This window comes from Phyllostomus discolor, chromosome 4 (genome assembly GCF_004126475.2).
Source record: "Phyllostomus discolor isolate MPI-MPIP mPhyDis1 chromosome 4, mPhyDis1.pri.v3, whole genome shotgun sequence".
NCBI classification, from domain to species: Eukaryota; Metazoa; Chordata; class Mammalia; order Chiroptera; family Phyllostomidae; genus Phyllostomus; species Phyllostomus discolor.
This window is the reverse complement of record NC_040906.2, coordinates 140,332,574-140,358,946: the sequence shown is the minus strand read 5'-3', so window position 1 is coordinate 140,358,946 and position 26,373 is coordinate 140,332,574. Positions and strand designations below refer to the sequence as shown.

General features: G+C 38.2%; 1 protein-coding gene, 1 long non-coding RNA gene and 1 pseudogene across 7 annotated transcripts in view; 2 read left to right on the top strand and 1 right to left on the bottom strand.

The window, feature by feature from the left end:
• The window catches only part of SENP6 (SUMO specific peptidase 6), a 112,643-nt gene that overhangs the window by 81,512 nt on the left and 4,758 nt on the right, over positions 1 to 26,373 (bottom strand). For 5 of the 6 annotated variants that reach the window (XM_028510889.2, XM_028510890.2, XM_028510888.2 and 2 more), the window contains exon 2: positions 738 to 831. The exons of the other annotated variant lie outside the window; for it this stretch is intronic. In XM_028510889.2, the coding sequence (XP_028366690.1) occupies positions 738 to 831 (94 nt within the window). The remainder of the gene's footprint in view (positions 1 to 737; positions 832 to 26,373) is intronic. 6 annotated transcript variants of the gene reach the window in all.
• Positions 10,668 to 25,350, top strand: LOC118500250. Its single transcript, XR_004902805.1, has 3 exons — positions 10,668 to 11,387; positions 14,277 to 14,278; positions 25,339 to 25,350. It is a non-coding gene; the product is annotated as an uncharacterized LOC118500250 (long non-coding RNA).
• LOC114495579 lies at positions 11,832 to 12,823 on the top strand (annotated as a pseudogene).

Here is a 26,373-nt window from a genome sequence, read left to right as displayed (position 1 = left end):
TTCTAAAACATATTTATAGTTTTGGTAGAACTGAGTGTATATATTTGTGTTTCTCTAAATTTGATATTTGTTCTCGTTAGGGGGGAAACCAGATCAATAAACCAAGAAACTAATAGCAATGCTGAATTTCTAATACAAACCCTGCAAAATGCGAAAGGTTCTATTGAATCCATTTTTTAAGATTTTTCACAAAAGTAATTTCCTAGTACACTAACAAATGTAATGAACACTTTGGTTAACTTCTGTCTGGATCAACACCTGTGTTTATCATTTATAGTGCTCCTGCCTTCCCTGGTGGTAATCTGATCTTAAGATGGATGTGTTGGTGGGGGCAGTGCACAAGTGGGAAGCAAATTACTGCAGGACGTGAACTTCATATGAAATTCAAAGGTCTTAATATGGGTTCACTTACTGATAAATGGTGGCTTTGCAAATCACCATGTTTACTTTTTTATTAAAGAACAATCTGTTTAGTTGGAAATCTGTAGTGTGGTTATTTAACAATAAGGTTACTTGTACTACATGCACATATTTATACATTTCAAAAGATGGAGAAATATAACAGCAAAATTATTTACCAATACATAATTGCTTTTTATTTCCTTAATGCTACTGTAAAAGAGCTCAGTATTTTCTTAAGAATACCATGCTCTTAAAAATACTGACATGAAATATAAATTGCTTTTCTAACAAGAAGTTTCATTCTTATAAAATATCTGAAGGGCAAAAAATCTTACTCTTTTTCTGTATCTCCTTCACTTTCTTCTCCATGATCAAAGCTCCAATTATTTTTAAAACCTCCATCTCTCTTAGATTCTGATCTAGTCAGAGCTGAAATAAAAACAAATTGAGATAAGTATTCATTAAAAGAGCTATTAAATATAAAATAAAATTGAGCATTCCCCAAGCTCTTTGCTTAGTCTAGATTTTCATTTGCTTGCCTTTCTTTTTTTTTTAACTTTTTTAAAAGATTTTATTTATTTATTTTTACAGAGGGAAGGGAGGGAGAAAGAGAGAGAGAGAGAACATCAATGTGCAGTTGCTGGGGGCCGTGGTCTGCAACCCAGGCATGTGCCCCGACTGGGAATCAAACCTGCGATGCTTTGGTTCGCAGGCCATGCTCAATCCACTGAGCTACGCTAGCTAGGGCTGCCTTTATTTCTTATAAACACTTTATTTCCTCTAAAGAGAAAAAGAACACATTAAAATGTGTTTCTGCTAATTTACAGTCATTCATTTGTATGAATTTACTAGAGAAAGAAGTTCAAATTAGTACAATATAATAAAAATTGGGGGCATGTGGATATGTATAATATAAAAAAAATCAACCCTGTATCTCCATGATTCATCACTGATTCTAGAAATTAGTGCCTGTAAGTTTTCTTGCCTTATTTATGAGAACAATATCCATACCACTAACTTTTTCTTTATCTCCATCACCTCTGCCTTTTAATAAAAGAGAAACAAATCAAAGATTTCTGTGTTGGCATTATGATACACTTGATTTGTTAACAACAAAACCAAAACTCTATTAGAGAACACCAAACATGCTCATTATAAGTTTTAAAAATTTTACAAGTGCATGACTGAAATTCCATGAAGCTGCTAACTGGAAAGTGGGAATCAGAAGAGTTCTGAAGTTGTCATTTGCAGCCATGTGACAAATGACATAAAATTCTAAAGTTGTCATTTGAAGCTATGTGACAAAAACCTGATGGCCTAGAGCCTAGTTTTGTCTTGTATTATTTTTTCATTGCTGTTCAATTACAGTTAGAACCTAATTTTTAAGATCAAGTTTTGGGTCACAGCAAGATGAGAGGTCAGACTAAAGACCAGAATGCCTGAAGGGCAACACTCCAACTGGGTGAACTAGAGAAAAAAAAAAAAGAAACTCACTGAAGAAATCAATAGTGGGAATAATAATGATGTCTTGCCCTTGGTTCTAGAGTTTCGGATTGAACCAAAAACAAAGTATATCCACCCCATGGTTAGGGAATTCTCAACCATAAGCTCACAATTACTCAGTTTGGGGACCAGAAGTTTCATAACTTAAATGGCCCAGAAAAGCCCATTTTTAAGTCTCACAAGAGAAGATGTTCAATATCACTAGAAATAAAGGAAATCTAAATCAAAACTATAATGAGACTAGTCCATACCCACCAGGATAGCTTTTTAAGAAAAAAAAGAAAAGAAAAGAAAATAGTAACTATTGACAAGGATGTGGAGAAACTGAAACTCTTATGTACTGCTGGTGAAAATGTAAAATGCTGTAGCCACTATGGAAAAAGTTTGGCAGTTCTTCAAAAAGATAAATATAAAATTACCCTATGACCCATCAAATCCAACTTCGAGGTATACACCCAAAATAACTGAGGACAGGAACTCTGATACTTACTTGTACACCAATGCTACAGAAGCATTATTCACAAAGCCAAAAGGTGGAAACAATCCAAATGTCCATCAACAAATGAATGGATCAACAAAACGTGCTCTGCGCGCGCGCGCGCGCACACACACACACACACACACACTATTCAGCCATAAAGGAATAAAATTTTGATACATGCTACAACATCGATGAACCTTAAAAACATTATGCTGAGTAAAATAATTAGCCCTGGCTGGCGTAGCTCAGTGGATTGAGCGCGGGCTGCAAACCAAAGTGTTGCAGGTTCGATTCCCAGTCAGGGTACATGCCTAGGTTGCAGGCCATGGCCCCCAGCAACCGCACAGTGATGTTTCTCTCTCTCTCTTTCTCCCTCCCTTCCCCCTTTAAAAAATAAATAAATAAAGCCTTAAAAAAAAATAATCCAGTACAGAAAGTCAAATATTGTATGATTCCACTCATATAAGGTACTTATAATAGGCAAATTCACAGACACACAAAGTAGAATAGCAGCAGTTAGAGGGAGAATAAAGAGGAGAGTTATGTTTTAATGGGTTCAGTTTTTGTTTGGAATGATGAAAAAGTTCTGGAAATGAATAGTGACGATGATTGCACATTATAAACACAATGACAATCCACAACTGTATACAACCTAAAAATGGTTAATATGGTAAATTCAATGTTATGCATATTTTACCAAAATAAGAAAATGTTTGTAAAGGCAAAAAAAAAAGACTAATGTAATCTTATTAAATATAAAATATAAAATTTCAATGCAAGCCTTATTAAATATAAAATTTCAATGCAAACCTCAAAAAAAATTTCAAAGAGTGTGAATTCACAACCAAAGATATCATTAAAAGAGAAATTAAATCATCAGGAGCAAATCTGAAACCGGGATTAGACAAATAAGCTAATAAAATAATGGGAGCAAGGTTTCACCATCAGAGAAAGAAATTACAAATAAGCAAGAGAGAAAATCTAGAAAAAAAGAGTTCATTAGAGTAAGAGATATTAGTAGGAGCTTATATTTATTAATTATAAGCAAATAAATAGACACAAACAAATACAGATACTATTATATCATGGTAGGGTGCAGAGCTAAGGCTCTGTCCTCTGAGGTCTGGCAGCAGTGACAACCACATAGCAACAAGTACACCTGTAACAAATTTTGCTTTCTATACCATTCTCCAATGTAAGAAATCAGGGTTCCCAAGATAAATGGATGACTCTAGGGAGGAGGCAGGAGAAATATAAGATAAGCCCAGAGTACTTTGTAGCGCCAGAAAGCAAGGAGGTGCTTTTGGTTTGTTTTTGTTTGTTTTTTTTAATTGAGACAGAGAGAGAGATAGAGAAACATCGTTTTGTTGTTCCACTTATTTATGCACTCAGTGGATGATTCTTGTATGTGCCTCACAGAATATCGAACCCATAACCCTGGTTTATCAGGGATGATGCTCTAACCAACTAAGCTATCTGACCAGGGCCAAAATGATATATCTGCATAATAACTACACACAATCCTGCCATATACTTTAAATGATCTCTAGATTATTTATAATACCTAATATAATATAAATATTATCTATGCAAATAGTTGTTATACTGTGTTGCTTAGGAAATAATGACAAGAAAAGTTTGTGCATGTTCATATACAACCATGGTAGGTCTAACCACATAGTACACATCAACAATAATGCACCTTTTTTTTCCAGAGTATTTTCAATCCATGATGGTTGAAATCATGGATGCAGAACCTGCAGATGTGAAGGGCCAATTGTATATGCATTCTGAAAAAGGCAAAACTATGGAGACAGGAAAAAAATCAGCAGTTTCCAGGGGTGAGATGGAGGTAGGGAGGAGCTGAGGGATGAATAGGTAGAGCACAGATGTTTATGGCAGTGAAAACACTCTGTATGATACTACAATGATACATGTCAGCATTCATTTATCCAAATCCACAGACTCTAGAACACCAAGCATGAACCATAATGAAAACTAAGGACTTTGGGTGACTATGATGTATCAATGTAGGTTTATCAGTTATAACAAATGTACCATTCTGACAGGGATTGTGACATTGGTGGAGGCTATGCACATGTGAGGATAGGGGGTATGTGGAAACTCTCTATACCAGGGGTGTCCAACCTGCAGCTTGTAGGCCGCATGTGGCCCAGGATGGCTACGAATGCGGCCCAACACAAAACTGTAAATTTACTTAAAACACTGAGATTTTTTTGTGATTACATGTCACAAGGTCACATAAAATAAATGTACGTTCGCTCTCACTATTCGTACGCATGCATGGATTCAGTTTTACAGAGGTGTGCAGCTTCCAATGTGTTTGTTATCTTCGAAGCACAGACAGTAGAACTGACACCATCAAGACATTACATGTGCTTGTGATGACTTAGTAAGGCAGCAATTATTAATAATATTTCAACCTACCATCATAACATTAAGCCTTTAATGTGACTTAGAAATCAGGTAAGCATGCTTATTTGATTATTAAAGGTACTTTCACACCTCAGCAGCGCCTCACACATCATCCACCATGCTTTACAATCTGCCTTCTGCCTCGACCAGCATCAGTGGCCAAGAAGGCTACTTTCTATTTTCCAGTCAATTAATTTTAATAAAATAAATAAAATCCTTTACTTACTATTTTTTAATCCCACCATGGCTTCTACAACATCTCAAATAAAAAAGAACTCAAAAGAAAAATATGGATGAAGGAAGGTTGTTCAATAAAAAGATTACTGCTTTTTTGTCAAGTAAATAGTAAAGCACTATGCTTAATTTGCAGGAAATTTGTGAAGTTTTCAAAGACTATAATTTGAAAAGGTATTACATGCAAAAACATGCTGCCAAATTCAATGTCTATGAAGGATTGTGTGATGAGGACAAAACAGTGGGAGTCATAAAAGTCTGTCTTCTCAACAAAATTTTTTCAAAAAGTTACAACTCTGGTGGATTCCATTGTAAAAGCTAATTATGTGGCAGCTTATTTAATAAAAAATCAATTTAATCATTTGATCAATCAAATCATTTACTGATGGTGAATTTATTAAGCAACATACAGAAACCATAATAGGTATAATTTGCCCTGAAAAAAGAAGGATATTTCTAAAATCAGTTTGCTCACCAGCCAGGCAAACTGAAGAAATTGGAAAATCTATCGAAAGAATTTTGGAGAGTAAAGCTGTTAATTTTAAATGTTATGCTTTGGCAATGGATGCTAGCACTGATGCTACAGATATGGCTCAACTTGCCATTTTTATTAGAGGTGACGAATATAGCATCACTGAAAAAATGGCTGCTTTAGTGCCATTAAAAGATAACTAAACCAAGAGATTTATATGAAGCAGTGAAAAATATGTTAAAGTGATTTTCTTTGTTCATTGTCAACATATCTGGTATAGTTACTAATGGTGCCCTGGTGATGGTAGGTGAAAGAGAGGGACTTTTAAAAATAATAGAAGGCAATGCAATTGCGGTCCAAACCTCATGTTTGATGAAGTATCATTGCATAGTGCATCAAGAAAATTTATGCACAAAAGCTTTAAAAATAGATAACATCATGCAAATCATCATCAAGACTGTGAATTTCATGTGAATTTCATATGAGCCAAGGGACTGAATCATTGTCCATTCCAAAAATTCCTTAAAAGTACTGATACTGACTATGGTGACATCATTTACTTTTTGTAAATGAGATGACTAAGTTGAGGCCAAATGTTGAAAATTTTATGATTTGTGACATGTTATCAAGTCATTTATGGTATCAAAAAACCAAATTGTTGCAGAACTTGATGATGAAAACTGGCTTACAGATTTAGCATTTTTAGTGGATTTACCCGCTTATTTAAATGAGTTAAACATGTCTTCAAGGTCAAAAACAACTTATTGACACCATGTTTCAAACCATAACAGCGTTCCAAATGAAACTGAAATTATGGCAAGCTCAAATTAAGGCAAACAATTTTCTGCATTTTGACAAGTTGCCTAAACACAGCCCTGTGAACAGTGAAAAATACAAAGCCCTGTTTTTCATTTTGACATGAGAATTTGAAAACAGATTTCAAGATTTTCAGGAGAATAATCAATATTTTGCTATATTTATGACTCCATTTTCAGTCTACATAAATGTTACCTGCCAATTTTCAAGTGGAATGCATAGAGCTGCAACCTGACATTCAACTTAAAAGAAAATTTTGATTGTGTCTCTTTAATGGACTTTCATAGGTCTTATCTTCACAGAAATAAATATCCCTTGCCTTACAATCATGCCTTATTCATGTTATTGCCACACTTACATTTGTGAGCAACTATTTTCAAGAATGAAACACATTTAAAGTAAAATTAGAACCAAAATATCTGATGAACACTTTGAGAACTCACTGAGAATTGCAACTACTTCTATCAACCAGATATTAATGGACTAGTTTCTCAAACACGATGTCAAACATTTCACTAGTTTTATGTTGCCCTCTTTTCTTTCACCTTTAAAATAATTTTAAAAATTCATAATAAAAATTTTAATGACATTACTTAGATACGTACATTTTCTATATTAGCGATATCAACTTGGGACCTGCTCAACAATTTTAAAGGATTATCAAAACAGCCGCATAGTTAGGGTTATTGTGTGAGGACTTTTTTGCTTATCTGTGTTGGCAAATATCACGAAAATTATGCACAGACCTTATTTTTGCTCATAAGTTTTCATTACTGTTTGTATATTTAATGTGTGGGTCAACAGACACCAAAAGACTGGACATTCCTGCTCTATAGCTTCTTCTTTACTTTGCTGTAAACCTAAAATTGCTCTTTAAAACAAAGTCTTTAAAAAGAAATAAGTAGCAAGAAGGGGCTGGAAAGAAGTATTCAAAGTCATGAAAGGCAAGGACCTACATCCAAGATTACTGTATCCAGTACAGCTTTCATTTAGAATGGAAGGGCAGATAAAGAGCTTCTCAGATAAGGTCAGTTAAAGAAGTTCACCATCACCCAGCCCTTATTATATGAAATGTTAAAGGGACTTATCTAACAAAAAAAAATCAAAACTATGAACAGTAAAATGACAGCAAACTCACAATTAACAACCACAAAACAAAAACAATAAAATGACAGCAAACTCATAATTATTAACCACCACAAAACAAAAACAAAAATTAAGCAAACAACTAGAACAGGAACAGAATCACAGAAATGGAGATCACATGGAGGGTTATCAGCAGAGGAGTGGAAAGGGGAGAGAGGGGGAAAAGATACAGAGAATAAGTAGCATAAATGGTAGGCAGAAAATAGGAGAAGGTTAAGAATAGTATAGGAAATGTAGAAGCCAAAGAACTTACATGTATGACCCATGGACATGAACTAAAAGGGGAAAATGTGGGTGGGGGGGTGTGCAAGGAGGAGGGGAATAAGGGGAGGAAAATGGGACAACTGTAATAGCATAATCAATAAAATATACATATAAAAAAGAAAGTAGTAAACCTTTTGCATGGTTAGAACAAAAATAGTCTTTTTTACAGTTTTATTGATATGCAATTGCCATTCAGCACTGTTTAAATTCAAAATGTTCAGCACAGTAACTTGAGTTACATATACAGAAGAGGGCAAAAGTAAATTTACAGTTGTGACTACACAAAGCAGTTTATTCTTGTATTCTTATTAATTATTGCATTATTTTCCATATGAACTATAAACCTACTTTTGCCCACCCTGTACTGTGAAATGATTACCACAAGTTCAACTGACATTCATTGTTTTATACAGATACAAAAAAAAAAAAAAAAGAAGAAAGAAATGTGTTTTTTCCCTTATGATGAAAACTCTTAGGATACTATCTTAAAAACTTTCAAATATATACTATATAGGAGTGTTAACCACAGTGAACATTTTGTACATTATAACCCCAGTACTTATTTATAACAGAAAGTTTGTATCCTTTGACCACCTTCATCCAAAGCCACCACCCTCCACCCCCTACCCACTGCCTCTGGTAACCACAAATCCCATCTTTTTCTATGAGTTTTTTTCTTTTTTAAGATTCTACATATAAGTTAAGTCATACAGTATTTATTTTTCTCTGACTTACTTCACTTAATGTAATGCTCTCAAGGTTCATTGATGGTGCAAAGGCAACATTTCCTTCCCTTTTATTCCATTGTGTGTATGCATGTATATATGTATATATATATTACATTTTTATACATTTATTAGTGGATGGGACTCTTAGGTTGTTTCCACATCTTGGTTATTGTAAATAATGCTGCTATAAACATGGGGGTGCAGCTTATCTCTTTGACATACTGTTTTTATTTCCTCCGGATATATTTCCAGAAATGGAATTGCTGGATCTATTTTAATTTCTTTTTTAAAAGATTTTACTTACTTATTTTTAGAGAGAGGGGAAGGGAAGGAGAAAGAGAGAAACATAAATACAAGAAACATCAATCAGCTGCCTCTTTCACACACCCAGATGGGGACCAACACACAACCCTAACAGGAAATCCAACTAATGACCTTTTGCTTTGCATGACGATATCCAACCAACAGAGGCATACCAGTCAGGGCTATTTTAATTTCCTGAGGAATTTCCATACTGCCTTCCATAGTAGTTGTACCAATTTGCAATTCCACCAACAATACACAGCGTTCCCTTTCTCCAGGTACTCTCCAGTATTTGTTATCTCTTGTCTTTTTGATGGTAGCCATCTAACAGGCCGAGGTGATATCTCATTGTAGTTTTGATTTGTGTTTTCCTAACAATCAGTGATACTGAGAACTTTGTATTAGATCTGTTGACCATCTGTATGCCTTCTTTGGAAAAATGTGTAATTAGGCCATTTGCCCATTTTTTAGTTGGATTATTTGATTTTTGTGTTGAGTTATAAGAGTTCTTCACATATTGTGGATATTAGCTTCATATTAGATTGGTTTGCAAATATTTAATGAAGTCTTTAAAATATTTTTTAAGGTAAAGAAAACACAAGGCATACACTACAAAAAGATGTTCAAATTCTGTTACCACAGACTACATAGCTGACTGGCACTCTCCTACTGTCATAAAAATTGAAGAAATGCTGAGCCCCCAGAAGCAGTGGCCGTGCACCCAAGAGCCAGGCCTTAGAAGGCCCAGAGCTGAGTCCTGCGACAACCAGGATCCCCTCAGTGTCAGGGCCCAACAGGAGACACATCATAAAGAGGTGATGTTTGAGCTGAGTTGCAATGCAAAAACTATGAGGTGAAAATAAAAAAACTATGAACATTAAAATGATAACAAACTCACAACTATCAACAACTGAATCTAAAAGCCAAAAACAAACTAAGCAAACCACCAGAACAAGAACATAATCATAGTTACAGGGATCATTTGGAGGGTTATCAGCTGGGAACGGGTAGAAGAAGAAGGGGGAAAACGGTGCAGGGCTTAAGAAGCTGAATTGGCAAGAACAAAATAGACAGTGGGATGTTACGAAGAGTATAGGAAAGGGAGAAGCCAAAGAACTTACATTCATGACCCATGTACCTGAACTAAGGGGCAGCAATGCTGAAGGGAAGGTGGATACAGGGGTCGGGGGATAAAGGGAAAAAAAATCAGTGTTTTATTGATTATGCTATACAATTAGGACAACTATAACAGCATAATCAATAAGATGTACTTAAAAAATAAATAAATAGTAATTAATAAAACAAAAAATACAGTTATGATGCAAAGGACCAATAACAGCAAAGCATTTCTTATCTCACAAAAAGAAGACATTAAGAACAGAAATGACTACATTAAAAAATAATGCTCAGAAAACTATTTTTAAAAAGGCAATAATTTCGTAAGTTATATGGTCTACCCATATAATTCAATCAAAATTTACTATCCCGAGTATATGAGGAACCCCAACATCCAAACAGAAAAACAAAATGGGCAGAAGACAGGAATAGGCAATTAAGAACAGAGGAAACACATACAAAAACACAAAAACTCATTGGGTATTTTGTTTAGTTTATGCACATATGCCAAGCACATACAGTAGGAATTAACTCTAGGTTGGCACTAAATATGTTTTAATATTAAATGACAAATATTTTTGCCCTTGCTGGTATGGCTCAGTGGACTGATTGCCAGCCAGCCTGCAGACTGAAGGTTTGTGAATTCAATTTCCAGTCAGGGCACATGCCTGGGTTGCAGGCCATGTTCCTAGTTGGGAGCATGCAAGAGGCAACTGATCCATGTTTCTCTTGCACATAGATGTTTCTCTCTCTCTTTCTCCCTCTTTCCCTCTCTTCCTAAAAATAAATAAATAAAAGAAAAGGGGAGAAGGTACAAAACAAGAAAAAAATATTTTCAAATGTAGCAATAAAAATACAGTTATTCCTCAGTTAACATCATTGATATATTCTGTGACTAAGTGAACTAACATAACAAAACCATGGCAGAATTTTACCATAGGCTAACTGAAATAAGTAAAAGTTAAGTTCCTATGGCATCTCAACATAACAAAATGACAGTGAACGAAAGATGTTTTTTAGAAGACCTGCTATAGTCACTCCTCAACTTACAATGGTGTTATGTTCCAATAAATTAGTCACAGTAAGTTGAAAATCCCGTAAGTTGAAAATGCATCTAACCTACTGAACATCATAGTTTAGCCTGGCCTTAAATGTGCTCAAAACACTTATATTAATCAACAGTTGGGCATAAGCATCTAACAGTGAATACACTGTAGTCTATCAGTTGTCTGCTCTTGTGACTGCATGCCTGACAGGGGGCTGTACTCACTATTGCTGTCCAGCACCACCAGAAAGTATGTAACACATATCATGAGCCCAGAAACTGACCAAAATTCAAAGTTCAAAGCATTTCTATTGAATGCATATCACTTTCACGCCATCATAAAGTAAAAAAAAATTTTAATTTGAATCATTGTAAATTGGGGACCATCTGTATTCCCCCTCGCTAGAAACCACAGTATTAGAAAAATTCAAAGAATCACCTGTTAACTCCATCAGACTGTCAAAAACTAAAACACCAGCCATTATCGAATGGGTAATGATGTGTTTAAACAGGAAAGCTTAAAAACTTCTAGTCAAAGACTTTGGAGATCTATTTAGCAATGCCTAGATGAGGCTGGAATTGCACATGACCCAATAATTCCATTGCTGAGAGATATACTAGGTAAGGTATTAGCAAAGTATGGCCTGCCGATCTGGCCTGCTGCCTTATTTTCATAAGACCCATGAGCTAACAATGGCTTTTACACTTTTTAATGATTCAGGGGGAAAAAAACTGTAAGAATGTTTCATGACAGGTCCTGGCCAGTTGCTCAGCTGGTTGGAGCACTGTTCAATCCCTAGTTGGGGCACATACAAGAGGCAATCAATGGATATAAAAATGGGTGCAACAGGTTGGTATTTCTTTCTCCCTCCCTCTCTCTTAAAAAAGAAAGAAAGAAATTCATGAAGTATGATATTTATAAGAAAATTAAAACTTCAGAGTCTAGAAAGTTTTACTGGCACACAACCACTCATTTGTTTATATATTACCTATGACTGCTTTTTTGCTAAAATGGAACCATTGAGTTATTGTGACAGAGGCTGTGTGGACTGCAAAATATAAGATATTTACTGTCTGGCCTTTTAAGAAACAGTTTGCTGAATTCTGTCCTAGAGGAACACACACATGTACAGGAAATGCACTTTTAAAAAAAGTTAATAAGCTCTCTTTCCAGCTAGCACCAAACCATGGGCATCTCTCGGGATAAGTGGCACAAGCACCGCAAGACTGGGGCAAGAGGAAGCCCTTCCACAAGAAGTGAAAATATGTGCTAGGGTGCCCTGCTGCCAACACTAAGACTGGCCCCCAATGCATCACACAGTTCATGTGTGAGGAGGCAACAAGAAGTACACATTGGCAGCTTCTCCTGGGGCTCAGAGTGCTGTACACACAAAACAAGGATTGTTGATGTTGTGTACAATGCATCCAACAACGAACTGATCTGAACCAAGACCCTAGTAAAGAACTGCATCCTGCTCATTGACAGCACACCATACCAATAGTAATACCAATCCCACTATGCACTGTGCCTGGGCTGCAAGAAGGGGACCAAGCTGACTCCTAAGGAGGAAGAGATTTTAAACAAAAAACAACCAAAGAAAATTCAGAAGAAATACGACAAAAGGAAAAAGAATGCCAAAATCAGCAGTCTTCTGAAGGAGCCGTTCCAGCAAGGCAAGCTTTTTGCATGCATCGCTTCAAGACCAGGCCAATGTGGTCAAGCAGATGGCTACATGCTAGAAGGCAAGGAGCTGGAGTTCTATCTGAGGAAAATTAAGTCCTGGAAAGGCAAATAAATCCTCTCCTCCCCCTTCCTCTCTTTCTTTCATGTTAAAAAAAAAACTAGACTCCTGTAAAAAAGATATTCATTCCGGGGGGGGGGGGGGGGGGGAGTTAATAGCAATATGAGATATATAAAGATATTTATAGTAACAACATACATAATAGTAGAAAGTTGAATACAACCTAAATTTCCACAAACTAAGCAAAATGTAGTATATTCACACTATGAAATAATAAAGGATAATGAAAATGAAAGCACTAGAATTATTCTTATCAACATTATTTAAACTCCCAAACCATGCTATAAGAATGAAAAGCAAGTTGCAGATATAACTATATGGCATGATTTATAAAATCATGATTTATAAAATTTTATCTTATAAAACTTAAAAAATATACTAAAATATGAAAAATAATTTATACACACAGTTCAGAGATATATGCATAATGAGTTAAGTACAAAGAAATAAACAGGAATGAAAACTACCAAAGCAAGGATGATATTTACCCCTGGAGATGAGGTAGGAGAATGCCTAAAGGAAAGGGTTTATCCCAGCTTCAACTGTACTGGTGATGTTTTCTTTAGTTGAGGAAATAAAACATGAATTATCGCTGTATTATTCTTTCTATTTCACATAAATGTGAAATATTTCCTAATAATTTTTAAACTGTCATTGATAAGACTTTATAATGATGAAAAATAGGACATTTTTTAAAAGGATCACTGAGACAAAAGTTAACTTCTGCAATGTTGACATAGAAAAGCGGTAAAAGAAAACATGCAGAATTAAATGTAAATGTCAGAAAATTTGAGTAAAGCAATTTTAGATAGCTCTGTAGTGCTACAGACCCACTCTTTCTCAAGAACCTGTCAGGATTCTCCACAGGTAGTCTATTGGAGCCCTGAGCCACAATGTTACAGGTTTAAGTACCCTGATACAGAACCACATAAAGAGGCCTTTAGGCTGTAACTTTCCACGCCTTTCAGAGGCCAGATATTTGAATACAGCCATCTTGGAACCTTGAGACCAGCCAAGCTACCACCAAATAACTCCTACCAATGCTATATGAAGCAGGAAAAAAAAATCCACCCAGTTGAGCTGATTTTTCTCAAATTACTAATTTACAAAACCTTCATTCTTTGGTACAGAAGACAAACAGACTGTCCAATACTACCTCATGATGAAGTCTGAATATATTATATTCTTGGGAGGAATAAATTAGACTCCTCTGTGAGTCACCAAAACCACAGTATTCCTTGCCTAAGGATCCAGCAATTTATTGAACAGTGTTCTCTGGTTTACATAATTCTTCATTCCAGTGGGTCTCTATGGACCTTTTGGCAGGATGCCAACATACAGTTAGTTCTATCCAAGGCCAACATCAAGCAGCAGTTTGGTGCTGTTGGTGTTGCTGTATCTTCTATGGAACATAAATATCAAGTGGTATTACCCCAAAGTAATGTAGTTGGCTCTATCTCTACACAGAACACTCAGTTTCTTAAAACACAGTTATCTCATGCTGATGCACACAAAGTTTCAATGCTAGGAGTTGACACTCAAACTTGTGAAGAAAATGCTGAAGATCCTCAGACTTAATTGCTACTGTGACAAAATTGAATCATTCTTTGATATTTCCTGATAATAGAGAATGGAGACCAAAGTAGACTGAAGAAAAAAGATTAAATGTCAAACATGTGAAACCCATTCCACCCAAAATGTGGCCACTGGAGTTACAGAGGCAGAAAAGATACTGATTTCCATGGAGGCAAAGTCAACCAAGGTCACAATGGGGAAGTGGCAGTATCTTCAGCATGTCTCCAAGATTTAGGGTCAGATTTATATATTCAAGGTTGAGGGGGCAGAAAGTTTACAGATTCTTGAATACAGGAAAGACAAGGTTATTCTATAGTCTACAATCAAATCTCAGGGAATTTCTAGATCTTCATGTCCTAAAAAAATGGCCTCAACCTTTACAAAAAAATGAAAAAAGTGAAATTTATTGTATTAACATTGAACATCAGCACTGTTTTTCTACCTGCTGTTTCAAAGATTGTAATGCAGTTAATATGGGAAGAAAAATATATATTCAAAACCAAGCATAAGATGGTATTTGAAATAGCACACAAACATACACACATACACAAACCCAACTCCAAAGACAAGATGAGAATATGGTTTTCTTTTTTTACCACCTGAGTCTGGAGTTTCAGGTGGCCTCAAGGTAGTTGTTACCTTGGGATAAAGCAGAATATCTAAATGTTCCAGTTTGCCTAGGACTGTCCCAAATTTTAGCATTGCAAGTCTAGATTCTCGGAGACAAGATGTCCTAATTCTTGGTGACAGGTGAAAAAGATTCTGGAGTACAAAACCCTAAAGCAGCCCCAAAAATAGGGGTTGAAAGCAACACCATTTTTAGTGTCAAATGAATATTGCACAGATTATCTCTATATTCTTACTCACTGTTTTTTGTTAGCTGATGATGGCAACTTGCAACTGACAATGGATCATCCATTGTTGCATCACTCCAAGTAATGTGACAAGTATATACAATTTAAGTGGGTGGTAACTGTTACCATTAACAGTCTGACTTTGACTTTGTGGATTAACTTTGTGTTTTGTACTAATAGTATAGGTATCTTTTACTTTAAAAATTTTTAACTTTTAAAATTTATCTTTTCTCTATTTTTCTTCTCCACTGTGCAACCTGCTTCAGTGTCTGAAGCCTATGGGCACAGGTCTCTTCTTTTTTTTTTTTTTAAAGATTTTATTTATTTTCAGAGAGGGAAGGGAGAGAGAGAGAGAGAGAGAGAAACATCAATGTGCGGTTGCTGGGGGCCATGGCCTGCAACCCAGGCATGTGCCCTGACTGGGAATCGAACCTGCGACACTTTGGTTCGCAGCCCGCGCTCAATCCACTGAGTTATGCCAGCCAGGGCTCTTTTCTTTTTTTTTAATTACAGTGGTATCTTGGCACTCGCCAGCCTCAGGACTCATCAAACATTGTACTCATCTCATTTTGACAAGAAAAAAATATTTTTTTCTTGGCACTTGCTCACCATTTGTCACACTTACTAGAACTTCATGAGTCATGATGCCACCCTAAAAGAGAAAATGCTTCATCAATTGTTGCTTACTCGCCACTCATCAGAACTAATGATCGACGAGTACCAAGGTACGACTATTTTTTTCTTTTTCAGTTACAGCTGACATTCAATATATTCATTTCAGGTGTACAGCATGGTGGTTAGACATTTATGTTACTTAAAAAGTGATGCCCCCAATAAGGTTACTACTCCCCATCACCACACAGTTATTACAATATTATTGATTATATTCCCTATGCTGTATTTCATATCCCCATGACTACTCTGTAACTGGCAATCTGTACTTAAGCCAAGCCCTTCACCTGTTTCACCCAGTCCCCTAACCCCTTTCCATCTGGCAACCATCAAAATGTTTTCTGGCCCCTACCAGTGTGGCTCAGTTGGTTGGGGATGGTCCTGCAAAGCAAAGGGTCACTGTTTCAGTCAGGGAACATTCCAGGGTTGTGGGTTTGGTCCCTTGTTAGGGAGCATATGAGAGGCAACCAATCAATATTTCTCACATTGATGTTCCTCTCCCTCTCTTGCTCCCTCCCTTCCCTTCTCTCTAAAAATAAATAAATATTTAAAAAGTTCTCTGTATCTACAAGTTTGTATGTTCATTTATTTCACTGTTCAGATTTCCTGTAAGTGAAATCATATGGTATTTGCCTTTCTCTGTCTGACTTATTTCATTTAGCATAATACCCTTTAGCAGCTAAAGTCTAGCTCCATCCATGTTGTCACTAATGGTATGATTTCATTATTTTATGACCAAGTAGTATTCCCTTGTATAAATGTACATAGTTTTTTTTATCTACTAATCCAGTGATGGACGCTTGGCCTGCTTCCAAATCTTAGCTATTGAAAATAATGCTGCAATAAACAGAGGGGTGCATATATTCTTTTGAATTTGTGTTTTAGGTTTCGTTGGGTATATTTTCAGAAGTAGAATTTGCTGGGTCCTAAAGCAGTTCCATTTTCAATTTTTTTAATAAACTCCATACTCCTTTCCACAGTGGCTGCACCAGTCTGCATTTCCACCAACAGTGCCACAAGTTCCCTTTTCTCCACATCCTCACCAACACTTGTTTATTGATTTATTAATGATAGCCATTCTGACAGATGTGAGATAATAATTGTGGTTTTTATTTGCATTTCTTTGATGATTATTGATGTTGAGCATCTTTTCACGTGTCTATTGGCCATCTATATGCCTTCTATAGAGAAATATCTGATACAGTGCTAGTTTAATTTTTATTTTTTAAAAATATTTTATTTATTTATTTATTTATTTATTTATTTATTTTAGAGAGGTGAAGGGAGGGAGAAAGACAGGGAGAGAAAAATCAATGTGAGTTTGCCTCTCACGTGCCCCTTGTTGGGGACCTGGCCTGCAACCCAGGCATGCACCCTGACTGGGAATCAAACTGGCAACCCTTTGGTTCACAGTCCAGTGCTCAATCCACTGAGCCACACCAGCCAGGGAAAAATTTAATGTTTAAATGGTAACCATGTTTTCTAAGAGTTCATGTTATGAAAATGAAAAAGATTACAATAACAACTCCACCATGATCCAGACATCATTAAATGAAAGAAAAGAAAGAAAAAGTTTCTAACCTTCTCCATCTTTTCTTATTATACTTCCCTGGTTTCAGAAATTCTTGCATTAGTCCCTGATCAAAGATAAGTCAAAAATATTCACTGTTTATGTTGTTATTTAAACCTTTGAAACAAGTTATAAATTGCTCTTATTAGTTTCCTAAACTGTCCAGATATTAGAAACTTTTGCATCTCACAAGAATTACCATGTAGCCCAGTCCTGGGTTGGGAAACCGACAGGGACAAGGCTGCATACACACAGAAACCAGGCCCACAGATTGGCTTTCCAATGCAGAACCAGGCCTGCATTCTATCTATGCTGCCTGAGGCTTGCTTTTGCTAAAACTCCCTCACCCTGAGTTAAGGCAGCAAATGTTTAATGCATATCTTTGAAGTAACTTCTAAAGTCTGCGCTAAACCTTCCAAGGACAGAGTGTAACCAGTTCAACCACTTTTTCCCTTGCATTTGAAACATTCTTTTCTTTGTCATCTGTAACAGGTGATCACCTAAAGCAAACCTGTGCATAATGAATGAGGACCTTCCTGGATGTAATGCTCCCAGAAAAGCAATAAAAGCCTGTCCAGGCAAAGGTCGGGATGCTCTCTCACTCAGAGTGCCCATACTGTCCTTGTCTCCACAGAACTTCTGCAGTCCATGCGAATTTGTCACATCCACAACACCACAGACACTGCTGGTCGGAGTCCGCATCATCTGGCACCCGGAACAGGGCTATGAGGCACAGTTGTGGACAACACTCCAACTTGGCTGGAGTGCACGCATCAGCTCAGGTAAGGGCAGATAGGGCAGATAACACTGAGTGCTTTTTGGTAAGGTTGTTTGGTGTGTTGGATTTCAGAGAAAAAGGGATTTCTTCCAAAGTTGCCCTCTCTTGCAGCCGTTTTGCATCTGCACTCTCTTTAGTAAACAGGAGCCTTGCTCTCTCCCAAGCATTTGCTGCTCTTTGCAGGCACAGGTTGAGCACTTAAAAGCCACTAGGGTGTTCACCACTAAAAGACACCCATGAAAAGGTAAGTTGGAACATAGACCAGATGAACACTAGGTTTCCCACCAGCCGCAAGCAAAAGTCCACACAATGAGAGGCACACTGTAAAAACGCTCACAAGCCCATCCCTGCAGCACAACCCCCAACTAGATGTAGGCTTGGGAGAAAGAGCAAAGGCTTTCCCTTTGGTCAGTTTTAAAAACAGCAACTAGTTACAGGGTTATTTACAAGTATCTCAGCAGATTCTTTCAGGCTGCCTCTTGTAGAACTTTTGATTTTGCCTTTTCCCCTCCATCCGCATAAGGAAAAGCAGATAGTGAATGAGTGCTTCGGTTTTGACCAAACTCCGAAGATCACTTTCCAGGAGAAATTAATGTTAGTCACAGGTTTTGTATGAGAGTGTTTGGCATCTGCCAAGCTCTGAAGTCAAAAGGCACTTCCTCCCCTCAGCTCATGAAATCAGGTATTCCCATGTGAGTCGGAACCTTGCAAGGGTGTCTGGGATCAATTCCTGAGACATACAGGGACCTTATAGGGACCTCCAACACTGCTTAATCTAATTTATGGTTCAACCAGGAATGCACTATGTAAAGGTTAGTCACCTAGCACTTTGCGCCCCCCTCACAGTCTCAGATGCTTGGGGGAGAACCTGACACCCATAAGTGGTGTTAGGGTACCTGGAATATCCAGTACCCCTCCCTGACTTTCTTCCACCAACAGCACATTTTGACCCACTACATTCTTTTCACTAGCAAGAAGTAGGATTTAAAGGTGCAGACAGAGTGTAAGTGAGACTGGTTTTGTAATTGCCACACTTGCAACGGGAGGAATTTCAGAAAAGGCTCTTTTATTTGTTAGGAAATTTCATTAAAGGTTTCTATGAATCCTCAACCATGGGGAACAGGCTCCCTAAGAAACAGGAGAAATGTTTAGGCTAATTCAGCAATTTTTTAAGGCTGCTGGATGTCTCCCAGATAAGGGAGCTTTAGATTTAGAAATATGGGAAAAAGTAGGACAGAGAAGCCCTCATAGTCAGGAAAGCTTAGACAAAAAGAGAAGGGAGCTATGGGCACCAGCCGGGCCCTTCCCGTGGGTTGCCCCAGCTGCGGCGGGCATCAATGCCCCGCCTGGTGAGCACGGCTGGGATGGGAGCACATGCACATTCACAGCATGCGGACCAGGTCACTCTACCAAGGACAGTCAGCAGCGGAAGGGGGTTAGTCCCCATGCATGTGGGAACCACCATTCTCCACACCCAGTGCGGGGCGCAGTCCCATCCCACCAGGTCCACCCCAGGGCCATGGTTCCATGCAGCGCCTAGCAGCAGAGTTAGAACTGATGCAGACAGCACATCACAAGGGGCATTTCAGCATGGTCATCCCTGAGGTAAGGGAGAGCAGCCCCCATGCTTTGGAAGGCTGCCAGTGTACTTAGGTTTGAAAAAGGGATTTCTATTCTGTTTACATTTCTATAACTGGATTAGGAAGCATTTCTCAACCCTGAAAAGGTGTGTAGTCTCTTAATGTTTTGGTCTGGATGGGCAAGTTGGATGAATTCGACCTTATGTCCTTCCCGCCCCACTTAATATCTGGGGCAGGGACCTCCTTACTCAGTAGGGAAAATCGCCCTACTCTCCACATTGACCCCAGAGAGTTGCAATCTTGAAAGATTTGGCAAATAGATATTAATCCTAGACCTAGGAACTACCGGGTCTTGAGAACAATACAGTAATTAACTCGCTGCTCAAACTCACTGCAGCTTGCAGAAACAGCAGTGGGGCTGTCTTTGCAAGTAGACACTTACTCGGGTGCTCCACAGTCCCCTCCCCTCACTGGGGAATCAGCAAAGAATGGTAGAGCTCTAGGCTTTCAGACACTTAGGCTGTCTACAACAAATCAAGACTAATAATGGCCCAGGATATACTGCACAAACCACTCAGGCTTTCTTAGAAAAATGGGAAATTCCGCATAAAACAGGTATCCCCTATAATCCTATAGGTCAAGCAACTGTTGTAAGAGCTCACCAAACCTTTAAAACATTAGTACACAAACAAAAAAGGGGGACTGAGGAAACACCCCCCCAGGAATTTAACCATGCTAGCAATATACATATATACAATTTTTTGAATTGTGGTGATAATCTAAATTCACCCATAGGCAAACACTTTGGCAAAACAGTCCTGCAGGCCCTCACTCCTTGGTCTTATACAAAGACCCATTAGGGGAAGGAAGATGAGAAGGCCCAGTTGAACTATTAACTTGGGGAGGAGGGTATACTTGTGTTTCCACTCCAGAAGGACTTTTGGAGCTGTTGGTGAAGAGGGTGAAGCCATATCATAGAAAAGGCTTCCCTGGTGGTGACCCACCTCCACTCCATTGGACTTTACCAATCCAAACTTCTCTAAGCTGTGTGTCACCCGACCTGAAGTGAAATCCCAGCCAGTAATCCTGGACAGATATTTGTCATTGCCTGCAGGGTACATTCGCTACCAATCTTAGAGAACAAATTGATCAGCTCCAGCTTAAGCTCCACCAACTGCTCAGTGACATCAAATGCCTTATTGAACAGAAAGTGTTCAGAACCCTCCATGATAATCTTGGTGCTAAACCAAAAAAAGTGGTTTGATGGACTTAACCTGAAAGTGTGGATCCTTAGAGCCACCAATTGCTTACTGATTCTAATGATGCTTTGTGTACTTTGATGCATTTGCAAATTATTTTCCTAGGGTCATATAAAAGACCACCAAGTAGCAAGCAGTGTGGGTCTCACCATAGTAGCAGTCCTAACTAAAAACAAGGGGGCAGTTATAGGGAACCGGTCCACAATGGTGAATGTGGCTCAGCCCTGGTTTGGGAAACCGACAGGGACAAGGCTGCATACACATAGAAACCAGGCCCACAGATCGGCTTTCCCAAGCAGAACCAGGCCTGCATTCTATCCATGCTGCCTGAGGCTTGCTTTTGCTGAAAATCCCTCACCCTGAGTTAAGGCAGCAAATGTTTAATGCATATCTCTGAAGTAACTTCCTAAAGTCCGTGCTAAAAGTCTGTGCTAAACCTCCCAAGGTCAGAGTGTAACCAGTTCAACCACTTTTTCCCTTGCATTTGCAACATCCTTTTCTTTGTCATCTATAAAAGGTAACCAATCACCTAAAACAAACCTGTGCATAATGAATGAGGACCTTCCTTGATGTAATGCTCCCAGAAAAGCAATAAAAGCCTGTCCAGGCAGGGGTCGGGACACTCTCTACTCAGAGAGTGGCCATGCCATCCCTTTTTCCCCCCGAGGACTCCTGCAGTCCATGTGAATTTGTTTGTCGCATCCACAACACCGCAGACACCACTGGCTGGAATCCACATCACCCTCCCTTGAATGTGGGCTGGCTCTGTGACCTTCTAGCCAAGAGAATGTGGCAGAGGTAATATTGCGTAATTTCTTAGGTTGGGCCTTAGATCTGTGGCTTCCACTTTCATCTATTAAGAGTTGTGTTTCATCAATAAATGATAACTCTCCCTAGTTCCCTGTTATTTTTCCTTCTCTTGTCCAACCCTCCTCCCAAAGGTAAAGTAGATAAGTGGAAGAATGCAGAAGCATAGGAATAAAGAAACAAGGCAGGGAGAAAGAAAATACTGAAGGAGGTTAAGGCTGTAAGTTAGGTCTCAAGCTCCAGTTCTGATTTCCCCAGTTATTTGTTATGGGTCACATAATTGAACAATCAGCTAACACCTAGAAAAAGAAAGGTAGTAAGTGAAAGAAGAACAATAAAAACAAGAATTCAAGTAAAAAAGAAGGCAAGAAGAGAAGGAAAGCAAAATAAGGAAGTTCTTTTCTCTACCCAGGAAAATAAATACAGTAATACCAACTAACACGTAGTTCTTGGAATTTTATGCCCAGTATTGTTCTAAAAATTTAATATTATATACATTAACACATTCAATCTTCATAGCAACCTTATGAGGTAACTACAATTAGTATCTTTGTTTTACACATATGAAAACAGAGATTTAATAAATATCATACAACTAGTAAGTAGTAGAGCTAGATGTTGAATTCCAGCATTCTGGCTTCTGAGTTCATGTTCTCAATGAATTTCTAATCCAAATCATTTCCATTCCAATTGAGTTTCTACTCTACTGCTCCATGTGAGTACATGAAATCGAGTGATAAGTAGAATTTACTAATCCAGTTCTAGGATGAAACCAGGAAATACATACACCTTCATAAGGAATAAACAAGGAACCCATGTTGTAGTTTCTAAAAATAGTGCAATCAAAAGGAAAAGGAGCAGGGCAGAATGGAGAACTTTGTCATGTGTTTCCCTGAGCAGGCTGCACATATTTATGGAATGCTGGTCACTTAGGAGAAAGTGTGCTTCAGTCAAGAGGTTATTGTGAAGTATTTACTGTCCCCAGTAAAAGTGACAGACTGACTAGGTTAAACTATATTTATATGCATTTACAACAAGTATGGCTAAGTATGGCTTAGGGGAAATGAGAGACACTATTTGGAGATATAAGAAATTTTGTTGATATAGAAGAAATACTGCAGTCTTTTTAGCCTCCAGGGCAAAGTCCAAAGGGAGAAGGGCCGAGAATAAAAAGGAAAACACAGGGGTGAGGGTGGGGGTGTGTATATGTGTGGGTGGGTATGTACAAAAGGGAAGGCAGGAAAAAAGTGGAAGAAAATATTGGTGTGGCAATTATTTGGTAAAAGAAAAAAGGCAAAAGGAAAGAAGCTAGATATGAACAATTGCAGCATAAAAAAAAAAAAAGAAAAGAATGTGCAAGGAAGTAAATTTGTTAGAGTTTCCACAGAGGAAAGAAGGGGCAAAATATCAAAAGAAAGGTTACAAAAACAAGCTAACTAACATCACTTCTGCCCTATACTGCAATAGTTTCCTAACTGGTCTCACCGATAATCTTCTGTTCCTCTCTAAAGCTCTGTCTATGTTGTAGCCAGTGATCTTTTTGAAACAAATCTGATAATGGTACCTACAGTCTCATCATGTACCACTCTTCTTGCTAGCACCACACTATCCTCCTTTCAGTTCCCTAAACATGCCATGCTCACTTTATTTTATTCCCTCTGCCTGGAACGCACCATCTCCCCACCTTTTCTTCTTTTATTCACCCTTCAAACTCTTCTGATTAGATCAAATTCTCATTATTGTGAATAATCCCCTTTGGCTGAATTTGACAGTTATAATTTTACATTTATGAGTGTGATTATTTGATCACTGACTTTCCCCACTGGACTAAAACTCAAGAAACCATTTACCCCTGGTCATCACTGTGCCTTTCAGCACTGTAACTACAACATTACAGTTGCTCAATACCTGTTCAATGGGTGAACAAAATGAAACCCGCCAAACTATCACAAGTAAAAAGGGGGTATAAGACAATGTTAAACGAATAGAAGAGAAAGAAGCCAAAGAAATAAAAAAAAAAATTAATACAAATTGTGGCCTAATTAAATTCACACAATTTTAGTGTAATATTATACAAACAAAATAAAGTACAAAGGTAGCCTGTAAGCCTCCTCTTCCCTGATAAAGTCAGAAAAGGAATTGATTGGTAAGAGCATATACTTAGTGGTTATAAGAAGGTAAAACAGTCCTGGCTGGTGTGGCTCCATGGATTGAGTGCCAGCCTGCAAACCGAAGAGTCACCAGTTCGATTCCCAGTCAGGGCACATGCCTCGGTTCCAGGCCAGGTCCCAGTTGGGGGTGTGCAAGAGGCAACCATACATTGATTTTTCTCTCCCTCTCTTTCTCCTTCCCTTCACGTCTCTCTAAAAATAAGTAATTAAAATCTTAAAAAAAAAAAAAAAAAGCATGTACTTCTAGCCAAAATGGAGGCGTAGGTAGACACATTGTGCCTCTTTGCACAACCAAAATAAGGACAACAATTTAGAAACAAAAAACAACCAGTACTGACAGAAAATTGGACTGTATGGAAATCTGACAACCAAGGAGTTCAAGTAGACACAGTCATCCAGACCAGTAGGAGGGGTGGAGTCAGGCAGCCAGGCAGAGAGGGGTCATGGCAAAAAAAGTGCAGGCAGTGGGCAGGCCCAGTGAGGCAGCGGATCGTGGAGGGGTGTGGCGCACAAGGTGGCTGGCAGATTGGGCGATCCCACATTTATGGGCAAATAAACCAGGCAAAACTGGGGAGCGAGACAGATCACACAACCCAGGGTCCCACCGCTGGGAAATAAAGCCTCAAAACATCAATTGAAAACACCTGTGGGGGTTGAGGTGCCGGGAAAAACTCCCAGCCTCACAGGAGAGTTCACTGGAGAGACCCACAGGGTCCTAGAATGTTCACAAGCCAACCCACATGGGAATCAGCACCAGAGGAGCCCAATTTGCTTGGGGGAAGCAGGGGAAGTGACTGAAATCCAGCAGAAAGTGGAGCAAGTGCCATTGTTCCCTCTCAAACCCCTGCCTCACATACAGTGTCACAACCTAGTGACTGGGTTGCCCCACCCAGGTAAACACCTAAGGCTCCGCCCCTCACTAAGTGAAAGATGTGTCAAGACAAAAAAAAAAAAGGCCCAAATGAAAGAACAGATCAAAGTCCCAGAAAAAATACAACTAAGTGACAAAGAGATAGCCAACCTATCAGATGCACAGTTCAAAGCACTGGTGATCAGGATGCTCACAGCACTGATTGAATTTGGTCAATAATTAGATGAAAAAAAAGAATGCTACGCTAAGTGAAATAAAGGAAAATGTACAGGGAACCAATACTGATGGGAAATAAACTGGGACTCAAATCAATGGAGTGGACCAGAAGGAAGAAAGAAACAACCAAACAGAAAAGAATGAAGAAACAAGAATTCAAAAAAATGAGGAGAGGATTAAGAACCTCCAGGACATCTTTAAACATTCCAATATCTGAATTATAGGGGTACCAGAAAGAGAAGAGGAAGAGGAACAAGTGGAAAAGTTATTTGAACAAATAATAAAGGAGAACTTCCCCAATTGGGCAAAGGAAATAGATTTACAGGAAGTCCAGGAAGCTCAGAGAGTCCCAAAGAAGTTGGACTCAAGGAGAAACACACCAAGGCACATCATAATTACATTAGCAAAGATTAAATTAAGGAGAAAATCCTAGAAGCAGCAAGAGAAAAGGAGGCAGTTACCTACAAAGGAGTTCCCATCAGACTGTCAGCTGATTTCTCAAGAGACCTTACAGGCAAGAAGGGGCTGGAAAGAAGAATTCAAAGTCATGAAAGGTAAGGACCTACATCCAAGATTGCTCTATCCAGCAAAGCTTTCATTTAGAATGGAAGGGCAGATAAAGTGCTTCTCAGATAAGGCCAAGTTAAAGGAGTTCATCATCACCAAGCCCTTATTATATGAAACGTCAAAAGGACTTATCTAGGAAAAAGAAGATAAAAACCATGTACAGTAAAATGGCAGCAAATTCACAATTATTAACAACCACACCTAAAACAAAAACAAAAACAAACTAAGCAAACAAGTAGAACAGGAACAGAACCACAGAAATGGAGATCACATGGAGGGTTATCAGCAGGGAAGGGGGGGCAAAGGTACAGAAAATAAGTAGCATAGATGGTAGGTAGAAAATAGACAGGGAAAGGGTAAGAATAGTATGGGAAATGTAGAAACTAAAGAACTTATGACACATGGACATGAACTAAAGTGGGTAATGCGGATGGAGGCAGGTGTGCAGGGTAGAGGGGAGTGAAGGGGGGGAAATGGGACAATTGTAATAGCATAATCAACAAAATATATTTTTTTAAAAAGCATGTAAAACATAATTTAAAGCAAAGACACCTCAAATTCAATTTGACCAAAGCAGAACTATTTAACTTACTTCTTGCTGCTCTACTGCCTACTCCATCTCAGAAATTGAAATTACTTCCCAACATCTCAAAGACCCTGGGAGTCATCTTTGATTCCTCCTTTACTCTGATCCTCAATTTTACA